Source organism: Oryctolagus cuniculus, chromosome 8 (genome assembly GCF_964237555.1).
Source record: "Oryctolagus cuniculus chromosome 8, mOryCun1.1, whole genome shotgun sequence".
NCBI classification, from domain to species: Eukaryota; Metazoa; Chordata; class Mammalia; order Lagomorpha; family Leporidae; genus Oryctolagus; species Oryctolagus cuniculus.
The window spans coordinates 78,471,839-78,484,422 of NC_091439.1; the positions used below are offsets into that span (position 1 = coordinate 78,471,839).

At 42.6% G+C, this 12,584-nt stretch overlaps 1 protein-coding gene across 12 annotated transcripts in view; it reads right to left on the reverse strand.

The window, feature by feature from the left end:
- Nucleotides 1–12,584, reverse strand: part of HELQ (helicase, POLQ like) — a 60,571-nt gene that overhangs the window by 6,122 nt on the left and 41,865 nt on the right. For 11 of the 12 annotated variants that reach the window (XR_011378355.1, XR_011378353.1, XR_011378352.1 and 8 more), the window contains 3 exons: nucleotides 10,884–11,057; nucleotides 6,340–6,453; nucleotides 5,467–5,601 (listed from right to left, as the gene is read on the reverse strand). Coding sequence is in view for 8 of the 12 variants with exons in the window: in XM_070047884.1 (XP_069903985.1) it covers nucleotides 5,467–5,601; nucleotides 6,340–6,453; nucleotides 10,884–11,057 (423 nt within the window). In the remaining 4 variants the exon portion in view is untranslated. The remainder of the gene's footprint in view (nucleotides 1–5,466; nucleotides 5,602–6,339; nucleotides 6,454–10,883; nucleotides 11,058–12,584) is intronic. The other variant, XR_518667.4, reaches the window with a different exon arrangement.

Here is a 12,584-nt window from a genome sequence, read left to right on the forward strand (position 1 = left end):
TAAGGAACCTTTGAACTTCTACAGACAGGAAGTAGGCTGAGAAATCTATCTAGTTCTAAACATGGACCACTGCTAATCAAAAAGAAACAATGACCCAGATGAGGGAACCCAAAGCCAGAAAGAATCATTTCCACTGGGAAGAACTGGGTCCTAATTAAGGAAGTGGCCACATTCACCTGGCTGCTTTTCAGAATTGCTGCAAGGTAGGTACCCTTTTCCCTCTTTTTGATCAGGAGTATACTGTCATTATTCTAGCTCTGGTTTCACCATTGTATGCAGTGTCTCTTTGGTTCACAGGCCTTCAGATTCCTTGTGAAATTATCTTTAAGGCAGATCACCCACACCTGGACTTGATACAGAAAACCTGACCTTGCAGTTGAATCTGATGTCACATGGAAAGTCTTTTTTTTTTTTTTTTTGACAGGCAGAGTGGACAGTGAGAGAGAGAGAGAGACAGAGAGAAAAGTCTTCCTTTGCCGTTGGTTCACCCTCCAATGGCCGCCGCGGCCTGCGCACTGCGGCCGGCGCACCGCGCTGATCCGACGGCAGGAGCCAGGAGCCGGGTGCTTTTCCTGGTCTCCCATGGGGTGCAGGGCCCAAGCACCTGGGCCATCCTCCACTGCACTCCCTGGCCACAGCAGAGAGCTGGCCTGGAAGAGGGGCAACCGGGACAGAATCCGGTGCCCCGACCGGGACTAGAACCCTGTGTGCCGGCACCGCTAGGCGGAGGATTAGCCTAGTGAGCCGCGGCGCCGGCCATGGAAAGTCTTTTAGGGTGACTATATTTTGAGTGTGGGAGAAATGTAAATAATCTGTGACCATAAGGCAAAATTAAAAAATGACCTCAAATTATTCAATAGCTCTTCCCATTTAGAGGTGAGGGTCTACTTTCCCTTCCTTTTAATCTGGGCCCTAATGACTTTGTAGTAACCAGTAGCATGCAGTAGAAGTGACACTGTATACCTCTGGGGTTAGAAGATTTCTGGAGTTTTCTACCTTGACTCTTGAAATGCTCACTTTCCCAGACACTCCCTCCAAAACCGAGTTTCCATGCCAGGCGAGGCACAAGCCACATGGAAAGGTCCTATGTGGTTGCTCCAGTTGAAAACTGTCGTTGGGAGTCAATACTCAACTGTCAGCCATGGATGGGAGTGAGCCACCCAGGCAAGCCATTGTATGACTATAGCCCCAGCCAACATCTGATTACTACTGCATGAGATCCTAACAGAGAAAACACTTAGCTGAACCCTTGCAGAAGTCCCAATTTACAAAAAATATGAACAAAACAAAATGGCCTTTGCCACTAAGTTTTGAAGTAAAACTTTGTTATGTAGCAATATGTACTAAGAAGAATTAGAATTGGAATGATCAGCTTAGGCTCATAGCCTTCAATAATTTACAAATAAACCTGGAAACATAAACAGACATATGGGGGCTCTGTCTGTCTAGAGAACCTAAAAGCAATGATAGCTTTCTGGCAATGGACATAGCTAGCACCTACAATTTGATTTCTAAATACCATTCTTCACTAAAAGAAATGATGGGTCTTTGGAAAATGGCTGATTCTGTGGCTAAGGGAAGGAAACAAGCTGATGGGCCCCTTTTGTTATGCTAGCATGCTAGTTACTAACCTTATTGCTTCTCAGCTCCAAATCCATCATTCCCTGTACTGCTGGAGATAGTAGAGCTATATCTTCTAACCATTTTCTCCTTTGCCAAGGATATAATACTAAGCTCTGTCAAAAAAGAACTCAGGAGGGTCTTGAGGAGGAAGGGTTTTCTCTACCTGTTTTTGGTGTGTGTCTTTTTCTTATTGTTCCTACAGTGCTTGGTTGCAGTGATGGACAGAGAGTGGCATTCATTCCAGTGAGTTTCAACAGGACCCCTGGGGACAGTTTCCTAGGGAGTTCCATGGGCATTTGAGAGGGCTTCCAAGCAAGTGCAACAGTACACTCCAGGCAGCTTCCTTGCAGCTTGGTCAGCACCTCAGGGGGATTTCCACTTGCCAGCCTTGGCGTCCAGTGGGCCACAGCCACACCTGCTCCAATAAGTGTGAATACCATGGATTAGGTATGCTGTGTGGTGAGGGCAGACTCCTACATGGATTCCTTCTCATTTTCTTTAGAGTTCTGTTGACCCCTTAGAGGCCAACCCATGTTACCAGTTACTAATTCTTTCTTTTTTTCCCCAAGATTTATATATTTATTTATTTGAAAGGCAGAGTTAGAGAGAGAAAAGGAGAGTCAGAGAGAGATCTTCCACCTGCTGGTTCACTCCCCCAGTGGCTGCAATGGCCAGAGCTGGGCCAATCTGAAGCCAGGAGCCAGGAGCTTCTTTTGGGTCTCCCACATGAGTGCAGGGGTCCAAGTACTTGGGCCATCTTCTGCTGCTTTCTCAGGTGCATTAGCAGGGAGTTGGATCAGAAATGGAGCAGCTGGCACTTGAACTGGCACCCATGTACCATGCTGGCACTGCATGCGGCAGTTTAACCTGCTATCCCACAGAGCCGACCCCCATACTAATTCTATTAAACTTTCCTATTCAAGTTAATGCATGGCTTCTGACTTCTAATGACTGGACTTTGACAAATATAGCCACAAAATAAGAGAAGTTCAGCCAAGAATGATAAAAAAACGAGTCAAAAAAGACATGGGATACATCTTGCAGCAGCTCTCAGTAGCTAAATCTGAGGCCATTTAAGCACCAAAATAAGTAATGACAATAATGGATTATAAATTGTAAGTATGACCTCATAAGTCTGTCTATATATATAATTGAACAAATAAATGAGAGACAAGCTCTTCCTCATAAGAAAATGTCAACAAGTAAATGAAGAAGGAATAATGAGGCTAGAAAATCACCACTTCACAAACATCATGGAAATAATTGAGATAGGGGCTGGGTTTGTGGTATAGCAGGTAAAGCTACAGCCTGCAACACTGGCATCTCATATGGCCACTGGCTTCCCAGTTGCTCCACTTCCTATCCAGCTCCCTGCTAATGGCCTGGGAAAAGCAGCAGCAGATGACCCAAGTCCTTGGGGCCCTGCCACCCACACAGTAGAACTGGAAGAAGTTCGTGGCTCTGGGCTTTGGCCTGGCCCAGCACTGGCTGTTGCTGTCAACTGGAGAGTGCACCAGCAGATAGAAGATGTCTGTGGTGTCTCTCCCTCTCTGTAACTCTGACTTTCAAAATAAATAAACCCTTAAAAAAAGAAAGAAAGAATTGTTAGGCAAAAGTCACTGGTAAATAAAAAAATGTATATGGAAGTGTAATAAAGAACAGGATATGTGTGATAGTTTCAAGTATTCATTACTTACAGAGGGAAAAATAATAACTTCACAGTAAAGCAACTTGACAACACTTCCTTAACCAAATGATCAAAGTCATTATTAATGGGACAAAATGCCATCTTGTGCCTCTGGACATGATATACTAAGGACACATGTAATTTTTATGGCATTCCTGCCAAAAATTGCATAACTTCAATAAAATCCCAATGGGTTTCTTTATCTCCATTCTTGCTGTCTTATTTGTAATCTTTAGCCCATTGCTCTGCTCAAAATCCATTTTACTCTTTTAAGTTGGCTGGATAATGAATGAGATAGCAAGAGATGGAGCAGGTAACACAACCATGGTCCGTAACACAACCGCCCTGTACTGAGAAGGCTGGACAATAAGACAGAAGTGGGCTCCCTGGATATACCACTTATTCCCCACATCAACCAGAAACTGCTTAAGCTTGGGCTTATCTAATATTTGAAGCCACTTATTTTACTATGGTTATTATAGCTCTGTTTGTGACCTTAACAGTATAGGCTAACTCTATTGTCCTGGTTTCACCATGTACTGTTTCCTTAGGTAAGTTACTTAATTACTTTAAGTCTTACTTATGTATTTATTCAAGTATTTATTAAACACTTACTATAGGCTGAGTGCTAAGCTAGGTGCTCTACAAAAGTAATAACTGTAACTTCATCCCTACAAACTCCAAGAGCTCTTAATCTAAAGGGGCAGGTTCAGACTCGGTGGTTTCATCTGTAAACTGGGGATAACCCAAACACTGCCCACCTCATAGGGCTGTTGTAAAGATCAACTAAAGCAACGTGAGCACCATTCAAAAACGTAAGGTGGAAATTTATTTTTAAGCTATGTCTGTTCTACATATGACCAAAATGTAACAAGGAAGTTTAAAAGAAGCCAGGTATTTCAGATTTGGAACTGCAGATGAGATCAAGGAGGAAATAATCCCAAATTGCCATGTAAAGGCTTCCCCTACATGGAGCAAAAGGTCAGTGATAACCTGGATTGCACCCAGCAAAGGGTTACTACAACAGTGAGTGGCCGAAAGCCTCACTTTTTAACACACTGTGAAAGAAACAAAAGAAAAACCCTTGGGGGAATGAGAGCCATTTGCAGAAACAGGCCTCCCCAGTATCCACAGGGCATTGGGGCAGGACCCTCAAGGAGACCAAAACCCTCCATGCTCAAGTCTCTTATTTAAAATGGCACTGTATTTATTTATGACCTACACACATCCTTCCATATACTTTATATTTTATTTCTTTGAAAGGCAGAGGGAGGAAGGGAGAGCGGGAGCAAGGAAGGCAGGAAAAGAAATAAAGGCAACCACAGAAAGTGAACTCCTGTCCACTGGTTCACAGTACAGATGCCCATAACAGCCAAAAATGGGCTGCGCTGGGCTAGGCTGGAGTTGGGAACTCAATTTAGAACTCCCCAGAGAGGGGCAGGAACCCAATGCCTTGGGCCATCACTGCTGCCTCCCAGGGTCTGCATGAGTGGGAAGCTGGAGACAGGTATGGAACCTAGGGACTCCAATATGAGATGCAGGTATCTTAACCACCAGACTAAATGCCCATCCCATTCTCCTGAATATTTGTGATCCACAGTTGGTTGAATGCACAAATGTGGAGCCCGTGGATATGGAGTACTGACCGTAGGTGAAAAACTCCCATGTGGATGAAAGGGTATACTAGTTCTGATTCAATGGCAGACATTGTTAAGAGGGCGAAATTTAGCCTCATTATGTTAGGATGATTTTTGTAGCACCAAGAGCATCCAAACATAGAACGCCATTAATTTTTGAGTTTGTAAATTCCTTGCTGCTGAAGGTGTTCTGAAGTTGGAACAAGGGCGCTGAGGGGAAGAACTGCTGAGAAGGGGCTGTGGGGAGGCAGACAAAGCAGTGGCTTCCAGGGTTCTCTGTAGGTCAACAAACCCTCGTGGGTGTCTTTATTTTTTTAGGAGCCCTTGTTCTTCTTTTTAGGAAAAAAAAAAAAAAGAAACAGACATGCTCTTTTTAACCATAAATTCTGAGTATATACTTTGTCCATGAGAACAAATCTTCATGCAGTATTAAGTCTTTTTGTTCTGATACCTAGAGGCTAACAAGAGAATGCTACAAAACATTACAAGGGTTACAAAGTGATTTGCTCAGCTCCTTACCTTTGCTGAGGAAACAATCTGCTTGGCCTGGCGTCTTGATAAATGGTCAATTGTCCTTATTAGCACTTCCGGATCTGCATTAGCTAAGTGCGTTAGGCTTTTGTAACCTGCATTGTACAATTGTTTTGCTCGACCCTGGAAAGTATTAGAAAGAATTTATAATTAGGAAAACAAAATTAAGTGTTTTACTGAAGTGAAAAAATTTTGTGTGCAAAAAGACAGGAATAAAATAAGATAATAAAGTAAGAAGAGGTAACATATCAGAATCCTGTGGAATTTTAAAAGACGCATTTGGATGTTTCAATCTGGCTGCATGCAAAAGCAGAGTTGCAGACAGAGAGAGGGACAGAGTCAGAGGTCTTCCATCTGCTGGTTCACTCCCCAAATGGCTGCAATGGCTGGAGCTGGGCTAATCCAAAGCCAGGAGCCAGGAGCTTCATCTTGGTCTCCCACATGGGTTCAGGGGCCCAAGTTGCACTTGGACTATCTTCCACTGCTATCCCAGGCCATAAGCAGGGAGCTGGATCAAAGATGAGCAGCAGGGAGATGAACTGGCACTCATGTGGGATGCTGGCACCGTAGGTAGAGGCTTAGCCTGCTATGCCACAGTGCTGGCCCCAATGGTGACTATTTTTTTTTTTTTTTTTCATAACTAAGATTCTTCATTGAGTCTGTTTGCCAGTTTTCACAGTGGATTTTTGGGGAGGCCATGGCAGAAACTTATTTACAAAAAAAAAAAAAAAAAAAAAGACTCCATGACAATTGACACTAAAACTCTTGCTATCACTTGCCCTGCAATGAGACTTCACAAGAGTCACCTTGACTCTTCTGTGAGGTGAAAGAACCTAGAGTGGGACATGGGAAGACACTGACCTCCTGAACTCCGGTCACTTCCATGAGAGGAATCAGCTCGGCCTTTACACAGTACGTTAGCTTCTTGATAAGTTCCACCAACAGGGCTCGGTAAACCCAAAACTCCTCAAGTTCCTGCAGAATACAAGGAATATATACAATTTAAATTTTATAAGTTATTCCACAGTTGCAATTGTGTGGTAAGGGGCTCAGAGGAAAATTCCCTTATGTAAGTTCTGGAACATGGGTTAATTCAGAGATGAAGGAAGATGATTTCAAGCAAAATTGTTATGAGGAAACATTGTAGAGACCCTCAGGAATTTGATGAACTAGTTTTTAGGTGAGGAAAAGACTGAAAAATGAAAAATAAGTCAGCAAGAAGAGCTATAATCATTTAAGTCAAAGCAGAATGCATAATTTTTCTTTCTCAAGTGACTAAAAATAATTCCTATCTCTGGAATTTGTCCCAAAGATAAAATACTAAATATGGAAAGATTCAAAGGCAACATAATGTTCAATACAACATTATTTAAACCAATAAAAATGCCAGAAGCCATGAACTAATAACTTTCTTTTAAAAGATTTGTTTCTTTATTTGACACAGAGAGTGACTGGGCTAGGGGAGAATATGAATGATATTTCCCATCCTCTGGTCCATTCCCCAAATGGCCACAATGACCAAGGCTGGTTCAGGCCACAGCCAGAAGTCCAAAACTCCATCCAGGACTCCCACGTGGGTGGCAGAGGCCCATCTACTTGGGCCGTCACCTGCTGCTTTCCCAGGCACGTTATAGGGAGCTCGATTGGAAGCAGAGCAGCTGCAACTCGCACTGGTGCTCTGATACAGGATGCTGGAGTCACAGTGGGGATTTAACCTGCTGCCCCACAATGCTGGCCAGTGTGAGCCAAGAACTGTTAAAAACTGGATGGGTAGGCCGGCGCCATGGCTCACTAGGCTAATCCTCCGCCTGCGGCACCGGTACTCCGGGTTCTAGTCCCAATGGGGCACCGGTTCTGTCCTGGTTGCTCCTCTTCCAGGCAGCTCTCTGCTGTGGCCCGGGAAGGGCCTTGTGCAGTCCTTGGGCCCTACACCTGCATGGGAGACCAGGAAGAAGCACCTGGCTCCTGGCTTCAGATCGGCGCAGCACACTGGCTGTAGTGGCCATTTGAGGGGGTGAACCAACGCTAGGAAGACCTTTCTCTCTGTCTCTGTCTCACTGTCTAACTCTGCCTGTCAAAAAACAAACAAACAAACAAAACAAAAACAACAACAAAAAAACTGGGGGGTAAAAGGGAATTCACTATATTATTTGGTCTTTAAATAAGATTGGGAATTTCTTTTATATTAGTTTCTCTTTTTAACGTCCTATTCTAGCCTTTGAGTATTATTGTGAGAGTATGTGATCATGAATAGCATTAACTGGCCATTTTGTCACCACTAAGAAATTAGAGAGGGTTAGGATGGCATCCCACACTGGAGTGTCTGGGTTTAGATCCCATGTCCTGCTCTCGTTGCCAGCTTCCTGCTAAAGCAGATCCTGCAGCAGCAGACTACTCAAACTGTTGGCTCCCTACTACCCACACTGGAGGTCTGGATTGATTTCGTGGCTCTCTGCTTTGTCCTAGCCCAGCCCTGGCTGCTGGGGGCATTTTGAGAATGAACCAGTGAATGGGAGTGTGCTCCTCCCCTGCCCTCTCTCTCAAATCCATCCATCCATGCACACTTATTTTAAGACAGAAGAAAGAGGTCTGTAATAAAGATGACAGAGTAAAAGGAAGAAAGAAGACTTGGAGCAGAACTACTGAATTAACGAGCCTTGGAGCTGCCTTACTTCTAGCCTTCCTGTTACATAAGAGAACATTTTCCCTTATTACTTAAAATTTTTTTTTTTTTTAAATAGGTTGTGAAGTTCTTCCTCATGTTTTCTGGAAGAGATTGTGTTTATTTTTTTCTTTTCTTTTTAAGATTTATTTATTTATTTGAAAGGCAGAGCTTACAGAGAAGCAGGGGGAGGGGGGGAGAGAGAGGGAGAGAGGGAGAGAGAGATAGAGAGAGAGAAAGAGATCTTCCATCCACTGGATCACTCCCCAAATGGCCACAACAACTGGAGCTGTGCCGTTCCAAACTCAGGAGCCAGATGCTTCTTCTGGGTCTCCCACGCAGGTGCAAGTGCCCAAGCACTTAGGCCATCTTCTACTGCTTTCCCAGGCTATAGCAGAGAGCTTGGATTGGAAGTGGAGCAGCCAGGTCTCAAACCGGCACCCATATGAGATGCTGGTACTGCAGGCAGCAGATTTACCCGCTACAGCACAGTGCCAGCCACTTATTATTTAAACTTATATGGAGTTTTCTTTCACTTGTAGTTCAAAGCATTTAATCAATACAAATGGCATTCTATTTTATACCATTTATATAACCTTTTAAAAAGAAAAGAAAAACCACTTGTAAACATTAAAAGACATTAATGACAGCATAAGTTGATTAGATTTTTCTGAGGACCAGTCACTAAATTATGGTTTGTTTGAGATTCTACACATAGATTCTTTTACTTGAACAATTCCATTAGGCTCAAGTTCTCATAATCTTAAGTAAAACAAAAAGAAAGAATATCAAACAAAGTGTCTTTAAAGTATAAAGGACAAGAAACATAAAAAAATTAAGAAACTATATTTGAAAGGTTTCAGCATCTCCTTATAACCCATAACTTTGGCTTATTGCTTGGCTAACATATACTTAAATTATAAGCTAATGATTATTTATCTCTCTTCCTCCTTCCCTCCCTCCTTCTCTCTCTGTATTTCTGCTTTTCAAATAAATAAATATTGAAAAAAATCCAAAGTCAACTATTTTTGGACTATTTTTGGATTATTTACTCCCTTAATTAAGGCTTAAGATATGGGGCCAGCATTGTGGTACAGCGGGTAAAGCCACCACCTGCAGTGCTAGCATCCCTATGGGTGCTGGTTCGAGACACGACTGCTTCACTTCCAATCCACTCTCTGCTATGGCTATATATATATCTGTATGTATGTATGTATGTATATATATATATACATACAGACTACGGAGGTTCAGACATGAAAAGTTAAGTTCAGAAAACAGAATTCAGGTCTGCCGTTGTAAACTGGCAGATAAAACTGCTTCTTGTAATGCCGACATCCAATAGGGGCTCCGGTTCTTATCCTGGCTGCTCCAGTTCCAATGATCTCCCTTAATGGCCTGGGAAAAGCAGAAGATGATGACCCAAGTCTTTGGGCTCATGCCACCCACATGGGAGACTTAAGATAAAGCTCAAAGCTCCTGGCTTTGGCCTGGCCCAGCACTGGCTGCAGTGGTTACCTGGAGAGTGAAACAGTGGATGGAAGATATCTCTGTTTCTCCCTTTCTTTCTGTAACTCTTAAAAAAAAAAAAAAAAAAAAAAAAAAAAAAAAAAAAAAAGGTTTATTTATTTATTTGAAGTCAGAGTTACACAGAGAGAAGGAGAGGCAATTGGACGCAACAGCCGGAGTTATGCTGATCTGGAGCCAGGAGCTTCCTCCAGGTCTTCCCATGTGGGTGTAGGGGCCCAAGGACTTTGGGCCATTTTCTACTGCTTTCCCAGGCCATGGCAGAAAGCTGGATCGTAAGTGGAGCAGCCAGGACTCGAACCAGCGCCCATATGGGATGCTGGCACTGCAGGCAGCAGCTTTACCCACTACCCCACAGTGCTGACCCTCTGTAACTCTTTCAAAACAAATCTTTAAAATAAACAAAAAAAAGAAAATAGAATTCATGGAAAAAGTTTTAAAAGATCTAAAATGGAAACAAATATGGAAATAATTATAATATCATTCAATAAAAAGAAACTTAAATTTGCAAATGTGGCTTACATTATAAATTCATCAAAAGTTATCTGGGTAGAAACGTCTGGTAAGCCTTATTGTGTTATTTAAGGAAATTTTGAAAGCTTCTTTTTATAAGTCTTGGACAAACAAATCCACCCATCACAAATACATATTGTAAAAATAGTTTTCTTCTTGAATTACTTTACAAAATAAGCATGTGATACAGACACCTTAAGTAACTAACTGCTTGACACTGGAGAAATTACTGAGGCAATCAAGAGAATACTTCTAAGTAGTCGCTAGGGGGCAGATGTGGCACAGCGGGTTAAGTCGTCACATGGTAGTTGCTGGATAAACTTGATGCCTTTGTCACTCAGGAGAAAGACATTCACACAGAACCTATGTCAGCCGAGAATGGTTATTTTTAACGGTTAATTCCAAAGTCTCCTAACTATTAATGGTGGCCCTGGGCACAGGGTTAGCCAGGCATTTTCTACTTGATCATTCTGTATTATAGCAGATTCAGTACTTTTTGCCTGTTTACCAGTGTATGCATATACTACTTTTGTAGGCAGATAAAAATAAAGGCATTTTTAAAATAAATTTTGAGTGCTTTGTCCTAAGAATAAATCAACAATGAGAAAGTACCAACATACAACTAACTGGTTTATGAGTTTGGTAACAAACAGCTAAAACAAGAAGATGCACAAAGCACAATGCATATATTTAATGGAATTACCTCACAGAAATGTAACACACAAGATGAGAATGAGGCAGCTCCGGAGAGAAGATTTTGTATGTATCCTCGAGGCATGTTAAATTTTTCAGACACACTCCAAACGTTGGTCTCTTTGAGCAGGGTATAAAGAACAAAAGACAAATACAGTCGGTTGACAATGTTCTTGTCCACCTTCTGGAAAGACAAATTTGTTTACATGTTGAATCTATTAAAAATGCATGTCATATTCAAACTGGACCAAAGGTAAGGTAAAGAAACTTCTGTTACAGGAAAGCAAGGATAGGATGACTCCATAGAAGCAAAACTAATGTCTAACACATGTATTTTAGATGAATTCAAAGTGAGTATCATTTTCCAATTATAAAAAAGAAAAAGAAAAAGACATGTAGAGGCAGCTGTTTGGCCTAGCAGTAAGATGCCCACATCCTGTACCTCAGTGTCTGATTCCCAGTTCCAACTCCTGATTTCAGCTACTTGCTAATGTGGACCCTCTGGGAAGCAGCAGAGATAGCGCAACCACCCAAGAGGGAGATTCTGACTGAGTTCTTGGCTCAGAGCTTTGGCCCAGCCCAGCCTGGGCTGCTGCAGGCATTTGGGGAGTGAACCGGTGGGTGAGAGCACTCTCTGAGTATCTCTGTTAAGAAAGAAAAGAACAGTAAAGGAAGGAAGGAAGAACATTTTTTTCCCAATTTAATTTCCTTCTACAGGGGCTGCAGTGGGTTGAAAGGTGATCCCCCCCACCCCCCAAAAAAAGATGTTTTCAAGTCCTGGTCCCAGGTACCTGTCATTGTGACCTTATTTGGGAACAGGATCTTTAGACATGTAACTAGTTGAGAATCTCTAAGTGAAATCATTCTGGATTTACAGCGGGCCCTAAATTCAATGACTGGTGTTTGTGTAAGAAGAGGTAAGGACACAGAGAGGAAGGTGACGTGAGGAGGAAGGCAGGGACTGGAGGGATGCATGTACAAGCTGAGGGAGGTGAAGGACTGCTGGCCAGCACCAGGGGCTAGAGGAGCACCGGGCATTTCCTTCTTCAGAGCCTCTCTCTCTCTCTCTCTTTTTTTTTTTTTTTAAATATTTATTTATTTGAAAGATAAGAGTTACAGAGAGGCAGAGGCAGAGAGAGAGAGGTCTTCCTTCTTTTTGGTTCACTCCCCAGATGGCTGCAACGGCAGGAGCTGGGCCAATCTGAAGTGAGGAGCCAGGAGCTTCTTCTGGGTTTCCCATGTGGGTGCAGGGGCCTAAGCACTTGGGCCATCTTCTACTGCTTTCCCAGGCCACAGCAGAGAGTGGGAATGGAAGTGGAGCAGCCAGGACTCGAACTAGCACCCATATGGGATGCCAATACTGCAGGCGGCAGTTTAACCTGCTACACCCCAGTGCCGGCCCCCAAGAGCCTCTTGAAGAATCAAGGTAGCTGCTATCTTGATTTCAGACTTCTTTTTCTTTTTTTATAGAAAGCCTTTATTTAATAAATATAAATTTCATAAGTACAACTTTTGGATTATAGCAGTTTCCCCCCCATACCCATCCTCCCACCCACAAACCATCCCACTTCCTACTCCCTCTCCCAACCCATTCTTCATTAAGATTCATTTTTAATTATCTTTATATACAGAAGATCAAATCTATACTAAGTAAAGATTTCAACAGTTTGCAACAGACACACAAAGTATAAAGCACTGCTGAAGACTAGTT